This window comes from Malaclemys terrapin, chromosome 14 (genome assembly GCF_027887155.1).
Source record: "Malaclemys terrapin pileata isolate rMalTer1 chromosome 14, rMalTer1.hap1, whole genome shotgun sequence".
Lineage (NCBI taxonomy): Eukaryota > Metazoa > Chordata > Testudines > Emydidae > Malaclemys > Malaclemys terrapin.
The window spans coordinates 36,497,101-36,514,758 of record NC_071518.1 but is presented as its reverse complement, the minus strand read 5'-3'; the positions used below and the strand labels follow the sequence as shown (position 1 = coordinate 36,514,758).

The window sequence follows — 17,658 nt, the reverse complement described above, 5'->3', positions numbered from 1 at the left end:
GCCGCCAAATTGCCGCCACAGATCGCGATTGCGGCGTTTTGTTTTGTTTTGTTTTTTGTTTTGTTTGGCTGCTTGGGGCGGCCAAAACCCTGGAGCCGGCCCTGGTGATGTCCACATCTAATCCAAAGACAAAGAGCCAGGGTGTGACCGGCTGTGTAGGTTAGATCACATGTGGCCTGTGAAATTTATCAGGAGATAAGAGAGGAGATGCATATGAGAATGGAGGTTGCATCTAAGACAACATAGGAGAAAGAGCCTGTGTAGTCTAGGCTGTTCTAGGGACTGTCTATTCTAGGACTTGTGCTCAAGATGGATATCAGCTGCCCAACCTGCAATCGCTGCTACAGTCAGTCACTGGCTGAAACCTGGTGCAGGTTTTCAGGGAGATTTCCAATCCATTCTTTCATACACTAACTACATAACTCTGTGACGGACTATGCACAGTTCTGTGAATGACTTGCAAGCTCAGCGGTGATGTTCAGATCCCTCTCCTGTAGGAAATACTGCATCCCAGGTGTGACCGAATGCACCCTTGTATTCACACCCTACACATCATTGTAACAATATGCTTTGTGAGCAGTGTTCCCTCTAATTTTTCCCACCCATGTGTGGAATTAATTTTATTATGTGTGCAATCAGTTGCACACATACAAAATGGAAAATCACTGCCTAGGAAGGAGTGCTGTGGAAAGGGATCTGGGGGTCATAGTGGATCACAAGCTAAATATGAGTTAACAGTGTAACGCTGTTGCAAAAAAAGAAAACATCCTTCTGGGATGTATTAGCAAGAGTATTGTAAGCAAGACATGAAAAATAATTCTTCTGCTCTACTCCGCGCTGATTAGGCCTCAACTGGAGTATTGTGTCCAGTTCTGGGTGCCACGTTTCAGGAAAGATGTGGACAAATTGGAGAAACTCCAGAGTCAAGCAACAAAAATGATTAAAGGTCTAGAAAACATGACCTGTGAGGGAAAATTGAAAAAATTGGGTTTGCTTAGTCTGGAGAAGAGAAGACAGAGAGGAAACATGATAACAGTTTTCAAGTACATAAAAGGTTGTTACAAGGAGGAGGGAGAACAATTGTTCTTCTTAACCTGTGAGGATGGGACAAGAAGCAACGGGCTTAAATTGCAGCAAGGGCGGTTTAGGTTGGACATTAGGAAAAACTTCCTAACTGTCAGGGTGGTGAAGCACTGGAATAAATTGCCTAGGGAGGTGGTGGAATCGCCATCATTGGGGATTTTTAAGAGCAGGTTGGACAAACACCTGTCAGGGATGGTCTAGATAATACTTAGACCTGCCATGAGGCAGGGGACTGGACTAGATGACCTCTCGAGGTCCCTTCCAGTCCTATGAGTCTATGTGCACCAACATGGAGGTGACGTGTGACACATCACCTTTATATCGGTGCACATAACAAAATTCATGTGGTGGGGTGGTGCCGAGGGGTTCGGAGTGGGGGAGGGGGCTCAGGGCTGGGACAGAGGGTTGGGGTGCAGGGGTGTGAGGGCTCTGGCTGGCGGTGCGGGCTCTGGAGTGGGGCCGGGGATGAGGGTGCCGAAGGGTGCTCCGGGGCTACGGCAGGGAGAGAAGACTCCCCCCAGCTTTCTCTCCCTGCAGCAGCACCTGGGCTGGGGGGGATAGGTGCCTCTATCCCAGCTGTGGCAGCTCCAGGACTGCGGCGCTAAATAGGCGGCTGCGCGGCCGTGCAGCTTAGAGGGAACTTGGCTTGTGAGGTGTCATTTGAAAACGAAGAACTCACTGCTCAGTGATATCCCGGTGAAATGTGTGTAACACCACTGTGTGTAAAGTTAGGAACAGAAGCTGAAATCATGACATTTCTGTAGGTGAAATGGATTCAGGAAAAGAGCGAGGAGGATCTTTCTTTCCTAAAGGAGATAAGTAGCTACCTGTGTGAGCATCAGCCGTAGAGTCACTAACAGCATCTCTTTCATCACCACTGTTGGGACTGACAGAACTACTTTCTCCTCCAGGAGATGTGGGGTGTGGAGTGGATCCCTTGGTGGCATCATTTCCTTTTAGAACAGCTATGGGTTTCATGGTAGAGTTCTCAGTCACTTGCCCTATAGATGCAATGCCTATAACAGGCTTGCGGGGGACAGATTCTAGTAGAGAAGGTGTTGTCAGGAACGTAGGTGATAACTTGGCAATCGCAGGGCCATTTACAATGGATGGAGCATCTGAAATAAGTTTACTGGGAGCACTGGCAAGTCCATCAGCTGTTTGATTTCTAGAAGAGCCTACAGAATTGTATGTAGGTTGTATGGGACTCTCAAACCCTTTGAACATGGGGTTGGATCTGCTAGGAGCTGTGCCAGTTATATCAGTTGTTAGACTGATAGTAGATACTGTGGACTTCTTTGTAGATTCTACAAAACTCTCAGAGCTTTTCATGACAGGGGTGGGATCTCAATGAAATCTTCTGGAAGTGCTGTCTGGTATGTCAGCTTCTGGTGTTGTAATAGTGTGACGATGTGCTTTATGGAAATATGCTTATGAATGTAAATACGACATAACTGGAATATGTTTTATGCTAAATATGCCATGTAACATATTTCTGCAAAGGTTACGATCTACTGAATATATTCATCCTATTTGTATGCATGTATCATTTTTGTATTCAAAGTTATTAATATTGTCTGTGTACTTGTTTGATTTTAAGTAGCCTTAGTAAGGCATTTGGGCAGCTTCTTTAGAAAGGAATTTGCAAGTTAAGTGCCCAATCAAAAAAAACTTAACGGACAATGGATCTTGGAAGGCTCCAATCCACATAAGAAGTCTACCTGAGGATGTTCAAGGTAGCATGTGAACAATGGCTGCTACCTATAAATTCTGAGTCATGCATGGACATGTGACTTGCCTATGTGACTCCAAAACTCCATCTTGAAGATGGGATTCTACACAGGAGGAGGGAGGGAGGGATGTCCACCCACAAGAGAAAGTCTATTTAAACCCCTGGGAGACCCCTCCATTTTGTCTTCAGCTGGCTCAAGCCTTTCCATCCCCAAAGGATATCTGAAAGAAACTGGAATAAAGGACAATAACCATGGGGGTGTGAGTGATTGTTGGACCCAGACTAGAAGGAGGCTAGTCTGTAAAAGAAGGTTACTAGAACATCTCTGAGGGGGAGATTTCATTTGTAATCGCTTTCTTACTGTATTAGGCATAGGCTTGCGTGTTTTATTTTATTTTGCTTGGTAATCACTTTGTTCTGTCTTTTCTTACTTGGAACCACATAAATCCTACTTTTTGTATTTAATAAAATCACTTTTTACTTATTAATTAACCCAGAGTATGCATTAATACCTGGGGGGGGGGGGCGGCGGCAAACAGCTGTGCATATCTCTCTATCAGTGTTGTAAAGGGCGAACAACCTATGAGTTTACCCTGTATAAACTTTATACAGGGTAAAACGGATTTATTTGGGGTTTGGACCCCGTTGGGAACTGGGCATCTGGGTGCTGGAGACAGGAACACTTCTTAAGCTGTTTTCAGTTAAGCCTACAGCTTTTAGGGGACGTGGTTCAGACCTGGGTCTGGGTTTGCAGTAGGCAAGCTGTCTGGCTCAAACAAGGCAAGGTTCTGGAGTCCCAATCTGGCAGGGAAAACCGGCTCAGAGGTAGTCTCAACACATTAGTTGGCAGTCCCGAAGAGGTTTCTGTGATCCAACCCATTTCAGTGGCGTAGTCCAGCAGGGTCTGTGTACAGCTGATTGCTTTGAGATACTGGTAGTGATTTTAAGTGAGTTTTGGGTGTGGTGGCTGGAGAACAGACAAAGTGGTTGCTGGTTTGTTATTTTCTGTTTGCTTATTTTGGGGAAGGGAATAGAGGCAGGAAAATCAGCAACGTGAGTGAGATTCGGAAAAAGCTAGAACTGCACAGGTTGCAAATGGGTGAGAAAGAAAATGAACATAAAAGACTGATGGAATTAAAACAAATGGAAATTAATGCGGAGACAGCCAGAGAGGAAGCTGCTCACAAAAGGGCTACGGAAGCAGAAGCAGTCAGAGACAAAAGAGCCCTGGAGTTAAGAGACAAAGAAATACAGGCCCAGATTGAGGCCCAGAAGCGTGAACTGGCTGTTATGGAGTGGAAGAGACAAAACCCTCCAGCTGCTGGCTCCACTTCCCCAAAAATCCACAAATGGGAGTGACTATGTCCACAGTATGATGAATCCAGTGATATTGCCGAATATGTCATCACCTTTGAGAGACTGTGCACCCTCTATGCTATCCCTGAAGATCAAAAGATAACCACATTGATAGCAAAATTGACTGACAGAGCTCTGGACATATTCAATAAGATGCCTATTGTTGATGCTTCAAACTACGGTAGATTTAAGCAATTGGTTTTGAAACAGTTTCAGATTACACCTGAAACCTACAGGGTTAAATTCAGGAGTCTTAAGGGGGGATCTGGATTGAGTAATGTGGCTTATGTAAATGAAATGAGAGATTTGGTAGATAAGTGGGTGAGGAGAAAAGGCATTACAAGCTTTGAAGGAACGTGTGATTTGGTTACTCAGGAACAATTCCTGAATATGTGCAGTGATGATGTAAACCAGTATTTGTGGGACAAAAAGGTGGTTGCAGTGGGTGAATTAGCTGGGTTCGCAGACTCTTATGAGCCAGCACAAGCAGCAATTAAACATAAACCACTGGCAGAGGGGTACAGGGTTGGTGGAAAGCCAGCGCTGGCTCCAGGCACCAGCCCAGCAAGCAGGTGCTTGGGGCGGCCCCTGGAAGGGGGCGGCACATCCGGCTTTTCGGCAGCAATTCGGCGGCAGGTCCCTCAGTCCATGTTGGAGGGAAGGACCTACCACCGAAGGATGAAGTAGCGGTGTTAGAGTTCCCGATGGCGATTGCGGCTTTTTTTTTTTTGCTTGGGGCGGCAAAAACTATGGAGCCGGCCCTGTGGAAAGCAGAATCACCATTTTACCCCTGGGAAAAAGGAACCTGGCCGTTCACCTCCCCTTTCCCCTGTTACTCGTCCCAAGTCTCCTGTACAAGCAGAGGAGCCCAAGAGGTGCTATCATTGTAAGTCCACCGAGCACCTGAGGAATAATTGCCCTTGGCTAAGAGGGAACAGGCAGTAGGTAACACATGAAGCTGCTGCTTCTCAGAGCCAGGCTGCTGCCTCTTTCCACACAGGATTTGTAAAGCTTCCACACAGCCAAGCAGTGAGCATATTCATGCTGTTAAACTTAATGGGAAAGTACTTGTTGGATTGAGAGATACGGGTGCTGAGATTTCTGTGGTCAGGAGGGACCTGATCCAGGAGAAGGATTTGTTGCCAGGGAAAATGGCAGAATTAGAACTGGTGGGAGGTTACAAAGTCCTTGCACCTTTAGCTAAGGGACACATGCAAACTAGTGATTTGAAGACTGAACTGACTGTCGCAACAGTGGCACACAATTTTGCACCATTTCTACTGGAGAATGATTTCTTTAATATGGCAGAATCTGTCCCAGGGTGGTTAGCAGCAAGAAGGAATCTTATGCTAAAAGCCGGGGGGCGGGGGGTGGAGGGGGTGAGGTCACATGGACTGCTGGGAAAATAGGAGGGTGTCTCTGTTGGCACTCCCAAGGGGGTTTCTGTGATCCAACCCGTCACAAATAGGTCCTATGGAAACTTCGCTGTCACTGGCAACAGGCTCAGGGTGGATAGTAGATGGAGTAACAGTCTCTTGTAAAGCAGAGGGGGATTTTGTAGAAGACCTCTTGGCCTCTTGCACAGTCAATATGGATGTGTTGGGCTCCTCCGTCCTCACAACAGAAACATGTACTGCTTGTGAACCTAGTGTGCCAGCCCCGTGAATGGGATTGGCCGGAACACTGGGCTGTGTTGGTTTAGAGACAGCATCGCCAACGAATCTGTGAAAAACGCCTGCCCCTTCTTCCACAACTGCAGAAGTGACGGTGCTTGAAAGTGGCGGATTCAGTAGGGTGACCAGGTATCCCAATTTTATAGGGACAGTCTCGATTTTTGGGTCTTTTTCTTATATAGGCTCCTATTACCCCCCCCACCCCTGTCCCGATTTTTCACATTTGCTGTCTGGTCACTCTAGGATTCAGAGGGGCACTTGCTTGGTTTAGCTGTCGGACTGCTTCCTTCACCCAGCTCGCCTCTGGATCTGCACAGAACTCTTTATTCTTCTGAGTGACAAATCTGAAGAGAGACCAGAAACAGCAACAATCACAAGAAACAGAAAGGAAGAGATATGCAAAGCCTGGATAAAAGCAGCCGTGAGGAAGCTCGTGCTACTTTGGCAGAAGCTAGAGGAGTTTACAGTCTAATAGAGCAGATAAACAGTGGGAGGAGAAAGAGGCAGGTCACTGGCCAGACAGGGAACAGAACTCAGCTTTCCTGACTAGAGCTGGTAGGTTTTTGACTCAATCCAAGTGTTAAGAAAAAGTGTCCGCTTTCCCAGGAAATGTTTGACTTTTTGTCCAGAAAAACCAAAAAAACCCAAACAAACAAAACGAATGCCCAAAACCTGAAGAGTTTTCAGCCGGAAACTGAAATGGAAATGCTGTGATTTGGAAATTCTGCCATGGTTCCTCCTGGGAGTTGTATCCTGACTGCCTCATTCCCCTTCCCTCCACCTCCTGCGGCTGGGTTCCCCAGCTAGACTACATCTCCCATGAGGCACTACAACCAGGGACTTCTATGACGTGTTGCATCAAGAGGGGGAGACCATAGTGCAACATGGGAGATGTAGTTCATCCAGGGAGCCCAGGCCATTTTGGAAAATGGGAGCTTGAAGCACCCAAACTACAGTTACCATGAGGCACCAAGGTATCAGTTTTAAATGAAGACTTTCATATTTTCAGCTGAAAGGTTTTTGCCAAAAATTTCTGATTTCCAATTTTTCATCCAAAAAAATCCCTGGGGGGCGGGGAAGAGAGCAAAAATACTTTCTGAGCAGCTCTACTCATGACTCCCAGCCTGGTTCCCGATCCACTCGATCATGCTCTAGTCTCGCCCATGTCAATAGAGCTATGTCAGTTTACATCAGCTGAGGATCTGGCCCCAAATCTGTAACAAATTTGATTTGGAGAGTTGCACCTACTTAAAACCAGGGCTGAATTTGGCCCAGGCTAAGTAAACTATTAAAAAGGTGTGACATATTTCCCCAGCCTTTTCTCCAGGGCTGAATTTCTGGTAACTGTGTAAAGTGTTTATAAATTAAAACCACATGTAGCAATTGTCAGGTTTGTTTAAAATGAATTAATGAGTTCCCGGGGGCTCTCGGAGTGGAAGGCTGGACTTGTGCTTAAGGCAGAGGCCTACTCTTCAGGTCCTGATTCTGCCACATGCTTCCTGTAGAAACTGGGCCAAAACCCTTAGGCTTGGTCTACACACTATCCATTCATGTCTGTATAACTACATTGCCCAGGGAAAATCCACACCCCTGAGCGACGCAGTGATACCGACATAACTCCTGGTGTAGACAGCACGGTCAACGGGAGGGCTTCTCGCGTCAACATAGCTACCATCTCTCCGGGAAGGGGAGGAGCTCTCCTGTCGACGTAGGCAGCGTCTTCACTAAGCGCTCCAGTGGTGCTGCAGCAGCACTGTAAGTGTGGACAAGGCCTTAATGTCCCTTGGTCCCCATCTGTAAAACAGTCCTCACGATCTTTCCTTTCTTCTGCCCTTTGTCTGTCTTGTGTATTTAGCCTGCGAACTGTTTCAGGGAAGGGCCTACCTCACTATGTGTGTGTACAGCACCTAGCACAACGGGGCCCTGAGTCCAGCTGGGGCCTGTGGGCAGTTTCCAGAATGCGTTTTACACCAAAACGAGGCCCTTTGCAGGATTTTGGCCCATTTATTCTCAGAGTTGCACATTAATTGAATCGATTATGAAGAGGACCACATGGTAGAAAAGTACTTACATGATAGCGGCTTTAGGACATGATGGTTCTGTCTTCCTATAGGTCTTCAACAGCTTCTGGGGTATTCTTTTTTGTGAAAATTCGGTGCATAATTTTTTGCACTTCACAGGTGCTTTGGGTTGTCCTAAGGCAAAAAAAAAAAAAAAATCAACATAAGTATCAGCTTGTGCTCTGGATGCAACGAAAGGAGCTCTCCTGCGTGGAGAAAGGAAAAGCCTGCTTTCAAATTTGGCAACCTTAAAAGGAAGCGCCCTGCATCAGTGAAAACAAATCGTAGCAAGCACGTTCTCATCAGGGCTAAGTGAGTGCTGTAAGAATTTAGGGGCAGACCCTGTGACAAACTGGGACTGTTCTTAATGTGGTCTTTGAATGCTGAGTGGGGTGTGTTGGCCTGGGAAGGTTGCAGGGGAGTTTGGCTGGGACGGTTGCATTGGGGGATGGGAGACCGGCCTTGAGGGAGGATCTGAGCATGTAATGTGAGAACCCAGGAAGGGGGTTGGAGGCCAGGTGACACCTCTGCCCGGGAAACTGGACAAAGGCTGGGGGAGGAGCCGGGGAGAGGCTGGGGGAGAGACGCTGGAGAGAGTTAGAGTTTCAGGAGCTGGCTGGTGTAATGGAGGGGAGCCCAGATGGGGCTCTGACCCCTCAATGGGGCTGTGGTGCCCCATAACCCCAAGATGGACCTAACTGAGGGCGGAGGAGGAGGGGCTCTCTCTGTGATTTCCCCCGCCCCCTTTTTTTAAGTTGCTGGTGAACTAAATAGGATAAAAGGAAGTTGGGAACATTGAGGTAGCCCGCGCGTCTAATCCTGCGCTTTTTGAAATGGCAAAACCAAAAATCCAAAGACAAACCCCCCAAATCCAAAGACAACCAGGAATCTGTATGTCATTGGTTCCCACCATTCACTCTACCAGTTCCCATGTGCTGTGGGTATCACCTGCTTACAGAGCTTCTGCGTGTACCCCGGGAGAAAGGGTTTTGTTGTTGGGTTTCTTTCTTTCAGAAGCTTTTACTTTGCAAGCAATGGAGACTCCTGACTCTGACACCACAATGAAAGCACATTGTTCAAAGGGGAAACTCACCCAGATGCAGACAAAGGAGGAAGAGCAAAGGCAGGAAGATGTTTGCCAGCTGGAGGTTCATGTTGGCTTGTAGGATGTAGTCTTTCCTTGACACTGACTCTGCAGCAGCCAACAGGGGCTTCTATGAGCCACTCGCTGAGTCTGGGGCTTCCTGTCTCTCTCTCTCTTTCTCTCTCTACCAGAATATTCACTTCTTGAGCCTGGGATGTCAGCGAATGCTTAAGTGCCCTCTCTCTCCTGCTGTTATTCTTGAGATTGCTCTCTCTGCTCCCTCCTTTTCTCGCAGTTAGTTCCCCTTTCCACTCACATGCTTCCTCTTGTACTGGTTCCTGCCCATGGCATATGATTTCATATGTTAGATCTTTGTCTCGCTAGGTTCTGTGTGCAGTTTCGTGCTTGCTGCCAAAGAGAGAGCCAAAAAAATAGTCCAAGAGGACTTTATTTTCAGTGGTGGATTTCACAGGTCAGTGAAATGTCTCCTAGACACCCGCACCCAACGATTCTAGGCACCCACTCACTGTGACGTCAGGAATATCTGGAGTGACAAGTGTAGCACTACCAAAGGGAGATGTTAGGAAACAAGTGTGGATCTAGAATGAGCCTGCTGTCTCTGGACACTTGCAAGGCCCACACTGAAATCTGTGCTCCTATTGCACTCAATGGCAAGACATTCAGCAGGTGCTGAATTTTTGTAGAAGACAAAAAAGTGCCAGCCTGGGGCTTTAGGGAGTGTGACAAAGTCAGGCCGGACGGTTGCAGGAGGATCTGGGAAAACGGGTATGTTAGCCCTACAATGCTAAAGGCCCTTTTCCCTATAAGCTGGGAAAGGGTTACTTCAGGTCAATTAGGGACACCTGAGTCCAATTAAGGGCTGCCTGAAACCTGTTAAAATCTCTCTCCTGGGCATGGGGGAGGAGAGACAAACTGCTGCAAGGCTGGAGGCAGCAGGGAGATAAGTTTCTTTCTGGGGAGGCGCATAGGCCTCCCCAGAGAGGAGACACAGTTGCCTCCCAGCAGGGCTGGTGAGTGGGGCTGAGAGGCAGGGCTTGGGGGAGTGAGGCTGGGAGGAGCTTGGGGGGGTGCTGGGTTGTGCAGGGGGTGGGAAAGATGTGTGTGTTGGGGCACTAGGCAGTGGGGGTTCTGTGGGGGATGCTGGGCAGTTGTGGGGCTGTGGGCAGGGGTGATGATGTACAGGGCACTGTTCATTTGTAGGTGGGTCTGGGGAGTGGTGCTGGACACAGTGGGTCTGGGGGGGATCTGGCCATAGGGATTTGGGGGGTGTTGGGTGAGGTGGGGGGGCTGTGTGTTGTGCCATAGGCCCACCCCGGAGGGGAAGGGGCACGCTGGCAGCACAGGGCTGGGTGGGCCACTGTGTGTCTGGCAACTGCTGGTTTGTAACTAGTGCCCTTGCACTGGGCCGTCCCTGCCATGCCCCATTGCCTCTGGCTGGCCTCTCGCTCTGGGGACTGACCTCCCCACGCCATGCTCCATTGCCCCCATGGGGGCCCACAAATATGATTGGCGTCAGGCCCACAAAAGGTTAATTCAGCCCTGATGCGAGCATGCCAGGGTGGAGCGGTTGAGTTGCAGCATGCAGATAGTAGTGGAGGCTGGGGGGCAGAGAGGGTCACCCAGTGACAAAGAATAGTGAGAAAAGAAGGGGACTGAGGCCAGAGCTTGACAGAGAGAGGAGCAGGTGCTGGTGGAGAGGGAGAGAGGAGAAACCAGAAAGCACAGAAAAGCTAAGGAGAACTCACCAGCAAAATCGCTTGCTCTTCGGTCCCTGCCACCAGCGCTCCTGACTAGTGTGGTCACCGGCCTTTCCACGGAGCACAACTGTCCATGGTATGATAAACTCAGGGCTACTCTGGGACCTGGAGGGTTTGGGGGGGTGCAAAATGGGAGGGGCATGCAAACATAGCCCTGCCCAGCGTGACTTACAAAAGTCTCCCCCACAACACCCCTGAATGCTCCTGCCATGCGACACTAGGGCCGAGTTTGGATGGCGTGAGGTACTTCAAGCACAGCTCAGTTCCTGAGAGCGGAATACAGCCCATGATCTTCGAATGGCTCAATAAACAACCCAGCGCGCTTGGGGCCTGAGAATAAAGCTGCGACCTCCAGACCAATGCTGACATTTTAATACATAGGGTTGGAAGAGACCTCAGGAGGTATCTAGTCCCACCCCCTGCTCAAAGCAGGACCAACCCCAAGCCTGACCTTAAAAACCTCTAAGGAAGGAGATTCCACCACCTCCCTAGGTAACCCATTCCAGTGCTACACCACCCTCCTAGTGAAATAGTGTTTCTTAATATCCAACCTAGACCCCTCCCCCCCCACTGCAACTTGAGATCATTGTTCCTTGTTCTGTCATCTGCCACCACTGAGAACAGCCGAGCTCCATCCTCTTTGGAACCCCCCTTCAGGTAGTTGAAGGCTGCTGTCAAATCCCCCCTCACTCTCTTCATGTATCTCTGTTTCCTGGACTGTAGCGCTCCTGGCATGTGTGGACTGCTTTCCCCTCCATTATCAACTCAGATCCCTCATGCATGCTGCCTGCCTCCCCCGGAGAGGGGCCATTCCCTTTGTCCTACACACTCCAGCGAACTTGCTGTGCTTATGGGGCCTGGGGAGTCTCTTTTCCCATGTGCATTTTGTCATGCCAAATCCCTTCTAAATGTACTGAGGTTGTGAGAGCAAATAGAGACTGGGGCGGGGGGGCGGTTTAGCCATGAAGCTGAGGTGGGGGTGGGGTTTCTATCTATGTGGTGCTAATGGGCAGGGCTCTTTCCAGGGAGCTGAGGGGAAGAGGGTCAACGGCAGGGCCCTGTCCTCATTCTTAAGCACTTCCTGGAAAAGCTCAATTCCCCCCTTTGCCCACAGGATGGCAGCGTGGCTGAAAGAATAGGGCATTTGGCCTGGGAGTCAAGGGATTTAGTGTCTACTCCTGGTTTTGCCTCTGACCCGCTGTGTGACCTGGGACAACCTCTAACCCGTAGGAGCTGTGCAAGCAAAGATCCCACTGCCCAGCTGAGTTCCGGAGCAGTCAAAAATCTCCCTTCCCAAAGTGTGTGTGAGGCGGCGGTATGGGGGTGGGGGCGCCAGTGTTACCTGCTACCAGTCGTGTTCTAACTGAATTACATGAGCAGCCAGTAGGGTTGCACGCACCACAGAAATACACTAAGAGGAGTTTATGTCTCCACCCCAGGACCATGGATTATACAGGGAAGCCAGTTCTGCTACCTGACAGCTGTGGGGGTGCACCTCTACCTGGCATTCTGCTTTAAACTGTTGGGGGTTCCACCTGCTTGGCAGGCCCCCTAATCCCGTGGGCAGCTCCTGTGGAGAAATGGCAGACCCTTCTTGTGTGGGGGGGCAAACAGTGGAGAGATATTGGGAGGTGCAAAATGAGTGCAGATGTGTGACTCCCATGGGGGATGGGGGTAACCTGTGGCTACACGCAGGATGGACCCGTAAGGAATAAATGGTCCGGCAATGGCAGTGAAGTAGTCACAGATGGGGAATACTGATCCCTGGCTCTGTTGAAAGATTGGACTAAACCGGGGTTCTCAAACTGCGGGTCAGGACACCTCAGGGGATCGCGAGGTTATTACGTTGGGGGGTCATGAGCTGTCAGCCTCCACCCCAAACCCCACTTTGCCTCCAGCATTTATAATGGTGTTAACTATAAAAAAAGTGTTTTTAATTCATAAGGGGGGGGGGGTGTCGCACTCAGAGGCTTGCTGTATGAAGGGGTCACCGGTACAAACGTTTGAGAACCACTGGGCTACACTCTGTTTGAAGGTAGGTGCCAGAGATGAGAAGCTGGAGGCCGGGCAGCATTTCACTGAGCTGTACCTTCCCTTCATCAAACACCTCTTTGGTAGGGGAGCCGGTTGCCCAGGGCACATGCATGTCGTGCCATGAGGAATTGCCTTTGATTGGGTGGTGGCCTGCCCTCTACTGGCCTCATTGGCTCTACACGAGTTCAATGAGCTGCAGCACTGCCCCCTACAGCTGGAGCTGGGAGGTCGACAGAAAGGAGCTTCCCCCCCCCCCGCCCCGACTTACAATGAGGCTTCCTGATTGTGGCTCTTTCAATGAATCTGCAAAGTGTAGCCCGACGAGCCGTTAATGCCAACCCGTGAGGATTAGGAACAATCACAAATGCTTGCAGAGTAGCAATGAAGCTTTATTATATATGCGTCTGTTACAGCTTATGGGTGTTCTTGCAAGAACACTTACAGTCTGAAACACAATGTCTTTGGCTGTAGTGCACAGTGTGTCCTTCTGTAAGTGCACAGAGCTCGCTCACTGTCAGGACTGAGCTGTCTGTCTGTCAGTGCTGAAACAAGAACAGTCCAGTGAGGTATGTGGAATGAAGACAGGAAATGTGCAGAGGCAACCGGAGGCAGTTGGGTCTGGCGTGGCTCTGGGGTGGAGTGTTTATCTGTGGTTCTCAGAAAGTGAGGTTTGTTTCCTCTTTGCCTCCAAGACCCTGATTGCCCTCTTCACCCAAGGCTTTGAGGGGTCAGCACAGACCTTGCGGTCAGCAACCGTCTCCAACCTGCAAATGGAAAAGCAAGAGAGCTCATTAAAAAGGGCCACCTTTGTATTTTTATTTGCAAACATCTTCCCCTTCCCTTTCCTTGCATTAGTTTCCCACACCCTTGTCTGTCTTGTCAATTTAGATTGTAATCTCTTTGGAGCAGGGACTTTACTTTATATACGTATCTACAGCACCTGGCGCATCGGGGCCCTGATCAAGACTGGGGACTTTACATGCAATTATTATACAAATTATAATTAATAAGTGCTAGACCATCCATATAGATAACTCATGCTCTTGAGTGTCGCTAGGCTATTGGTTTCAATAATACCCTGCAGTAAGATTAACGATACTTCTCACTTCTGGAGCTTACCCAGTGTTACTCTCTTTATAAAGAAAACCGCCCATATACAAGAGCTTAACGGGACCCTGTGGTCTCTGTAACCTGTTGTGACAGCTGGTATCTCAGGCGGACACCTTCTCTGGCTTGCCAGTGAGGTGCACTGTAACAGGGTAGGAGGACAATCAGCCCTGGAGGGAATTGTCTCTACTTACACAACAGCTGGTAAGTGACACTCGCGGGGGGTATTGTAGAAATCCACCAGTTTAGAAAGCTGAATGGCTCCAGTCACGTAATTAAAGCAACACTCCACGGGAGTAGCTGATAGGGCTGTGAAAGAGAGAGTTCGTTAATCCCAAAGCCATTGCATTAGAACTGACTGGTATTGGGATTTCTCAGGGGCTCTGTTCTCCCTTTTAGTCATCTCAGAAAAACTACATTAAAACTGTGTGTGGCTGACATTGTCTCCACAGGAGTGGGAATTCCCAAGCTAAGATGCAGTTAAGTTTAAGAATCTCTGTCCATTTTGGCTACTGTATTGGAGACCTGAATCTGAAAGGACACGTTAAAGTTGATGGCAAAGCTGCGTATGGAAACACACCTGGGCCACCTGGTACTTCACTGGCGTCATTCTGAGACGCACTATGGTTACAATGAATTTCACAGCTACACTGGGTTTGAGCTCAGCTCTGGCCATGGTTCTCCAAAGGGGCTAATGATTTCAGGTGTCTCCAATTTTGGGTGCACAACTTGAGATGCCTTCAAGAGGCTGCTTTTCAGAATGTGCTGAGCATCCACCATCTGAAAACTAGACCCCTGGAAAATGTCTCCCTTTGTGTACCCAGAACTTCAGCTACCCAAACTGACTTGTCACCTTGGAAAATGTGGGTCAGATTCTCCTGATTCAAAACAGCCCAGCCTTTTACCACTTACACTAAAGGGAACTCTCCATTAACTGTTAGCCCTATAGGACACATGACACACAGTTGAATAATACTAATTCCATCCTGTAGGGGGCAATGGTACAAATACACAGTAGCCTGTACACTAGAGTAATTAGAAACAAATTTGCTGAAATGTATTATTCTGGTTTTCCCTCCCTTTATTCTCTAGTACTTAAGGACACTTCCATGAAAACAGATTTTTGTTTCCTAAAAGCTTGCTCTCTGCTGCAACATAACCCCCACCTGAAGTCAGAATCCTGTGTCTGTCGTATCACAATTACTTGCCCTGGAAATTATCATAAGGTCACAAGAGGATTATGGAAATCAAATGGGGGTCAAGCGGCAAGAGGAGATGAACCCTTAAACACAGATCCTATTTACATGCAAATCTCATTAATGAAGGAGGAAGGAATAAAATCTTAATGTTATATTCAGCCCTGCCATAAGTGGGTGCAATTTCCATTGACACCACTGAGAGCTTGACCTGCTCAGTTCCGGGCTGAATTATGTCTAGTCTAAATCAATATAGCTCCACAGATTTCAATGGAACTACTCCTGTCTACACCAGCTCAGGATCTGGCCTCTGCTCCTGTATCAAGGTTCCTACTTACCTGTTGCATATTGATAAGAAACCCCCAGGAGGAAGGTGGCCAGGAGAGCTGTCCTCAGGCTGATCATGGTGACTTTGAAGTGGGTTTTCTTCTGCTGTAGAACTGTTCCTTTCTTCCCCAGGAAGCGGTGAAGTTAGAGCTTGGAGGAAAAGGCAGGCAATTTATTCTGTCTTTGCTGCCTTCACAAGCCACGTGTCAGCAGAGTTCAGAGAAAAACCAACCCGGAAAGTGTGGCGAGATTCTACAAAATGTGTTTGATTTTAACTCTTGAGGAAGGAAACCCTGAGAACAGCCCTGGAAACCAGAACACATCACTTCCGCATTCTGAGTAAAACAGCCAGTGGTCTGATAGCCTGGCTTCTGACAGCTTTGGCCACCACTTGCAGGGTGACCTCCGCACACTCCCAGTCCTGGATTTCCCGCACAGAAAAGTGTATTCTGCACTGCCCAGCCCTTTTTTAGACAGATCAGCTATTTTAGCTTCATCTCCCCGTAAGGAAATAATATCGAGCAGTCTGCTACTTTAACTGGAATTACCACCCAGCCCAGTTTAACCATGCCACTGAATTAGTTTTGATTAAAGAATAAAACCAGTTTATTTAACTCCAAAGAGAGGGATTTTAAGTGAGTGCAAGTACAAGGCATTGAAGCCAGAAATGGTTACAAGAGAAATACAGATTAAAAAGCTTTCTAGTGCTAAAACTTAAATTAGACTTGGTTCAAGATGAAATCTGTACCTCGTGCTACCAGCAACAGGGCTGATCACATTTCACATCCCCTTAATTGTGCAAACCTATACAATGGGTAGAAGGGTCTTCTTGACCTCAGCTGATGATCAGTTTATATCCTGGAGGATGAGGACTGATAGTAAGTATAATTTGGGTCCTCTCTTGTGTCACCGCAGATGCTAGGCTTAGCGGCTCGACAGTCTAATTCAATGCTTTTGAAACTCTGGACATCACCGTGATCCAAAAAACACTTTGTGGTAGGTCATCATGTCATTAGAACAGGACATAAACTGCAGCGGGGAAGGCCAGGGAAGCAAGAGGCTGGGAGTGGGCTGGGAGATGATCTCTCTTATGGAAGGACCCTTGCAATGCCCAGGGGTTATCCCCGCCAGATACTGGACCAGGATTTAGAAACCGTCAAAGGACAGTCCTGAGAATCCATCCCAGATTTTATGAGGAGCCCAGTGGTGGCTGGGACAAGAGTTTAAGAGTTAGGCCAGGTTTGCACTACAGACCTATATCGGTATCAGTACGTCGCTCAGAGGTGTGAAAAATTCCCGACCTAATGCCAGGGGTAGACACCTCTCGGGGAGGTGGATTAACTACACGGAAGGGAGAAGCGCTGTACGTGAAGACAAGCCCTTAGTGTGCGGAATAAAACCGTGGTGCTCAGTTCTGCCTAACCCGGCCATACAAACACAAGTCCTGTGATTACAGACATTGCTGCACCACAGCCTTTCCTCTCCTCTGCCTCCGCTTCTTCCTAGTTCTTCTAGCCGTGAAGTCGTGTGAGTCAGTGGACCTTGAAGACAAAATAGAAATCAGGAGTAAATCCTGAATTAAACCAGTGAATAGCACGCAAAGGTTTGTCTTCCTGTACTGGAGCTGTGGAGAGATCAGCTGGAAGAGGTTTCTTTGTTAACTTTGCAGCGAGCTTGCTCAAGAATGGAAGATTTGATATCGGGTGGTACATTGCAGCCAAATACAGTTACTTCATCATTAGCCAGAGCTGTGCATGATTTTCGGAAGGTTTCCAAGGCAAAAAAAGCCCAATTTCTGCCAGACAGGAACCCAGTTGCTCCTGGCATCCCTAACGATCCAGGAAGGGCCGGCGTCTGAATTGCAGGCAGTGAGTTATGTCTCTAAAGTGTCCTGCAGATGAAGTTGTGGATGATGGTGACCTGGTTGTTGACCTCTGTAGAGGAACCTGATCCATGTGTCCTGGGAACCCTTCCCAAATGCAGGTGACCTTCCCAGAGAAGAAGGACAATAGCTTGGGATTGCAGGCACTCACAGTTGATGTGAATAATAAGAATGTAATGAGTATACATACCAAATAGAAAGCACATATATATATATATATATATATATATATATATTCATTTCGAGGAGTCCGGTGTCACCTCAAAGATTTATGTGGGCATAAGATTTCATGAGTAAAAAAAACACTCCTTCAGATGCATGGAGTGAAAATTACAGGTACAGACAT

General features: G+C 48.2%; 2 protein-coding genes across 2 annotated transcripts; both read right to left on the bottom strand.

Moving 5' to 3' along the window:
• Nucleotides 1-5,502: 5,502 nt before the first annotated feature.
• LOC128848992 (eotaxin-like) lies at nucleotides 5,503-9,243 on the bottom strand. Its single transcript, XM_054049308.1, has 3 exons — nucleotides 8,998-9,243; nucleotides 7,916-8,039; nucleotides 5,503-6,188 (listed from the first exon to the last, which is right to left on the bottom strand). Exons 1-3 carry the CDS (start codon nucleotides 9,056-9,058, stop codon nucleotides 6,062-6,064), a joined length of 312 nt encoding a protein of 103 aa, XP_053905283.1. The 5' UTR covers nucleotides 9,059-9,243; the 3' UTR covers nucleotides 5,503-6,061.
• A 3,932-nt stretch (nucleotides 9,244-13,175) lies between these two features.
• On the bottom strand, nucleotides 13,176-15,576 carry LOC128848969 (C-C motif chemokine 17-like). The gene is made up of 3 exons (XM_054049279.1): nucleotides 15,442-15,576; nucleotides 14,102-14,216; nucleotides 13,176-13,564 (listed from the first exon to the last, which is right to left on the bottom strand). Exons 1-3 carry the CDS (start codon nucleotides 15,506-15,508, stop codon nucleotides 13,444-13,446), a joined length of 303 nt encoding a protein of 100 aa, XP_053905254.1. The 5' UTR covers nucleotides 15,509-15,576; the 3' UTR covers nucleotides 13,176-13,443.
• Between the last annotated feature and the right edge of the window lie 2,082 nt (nucleotides 15,577-17,658).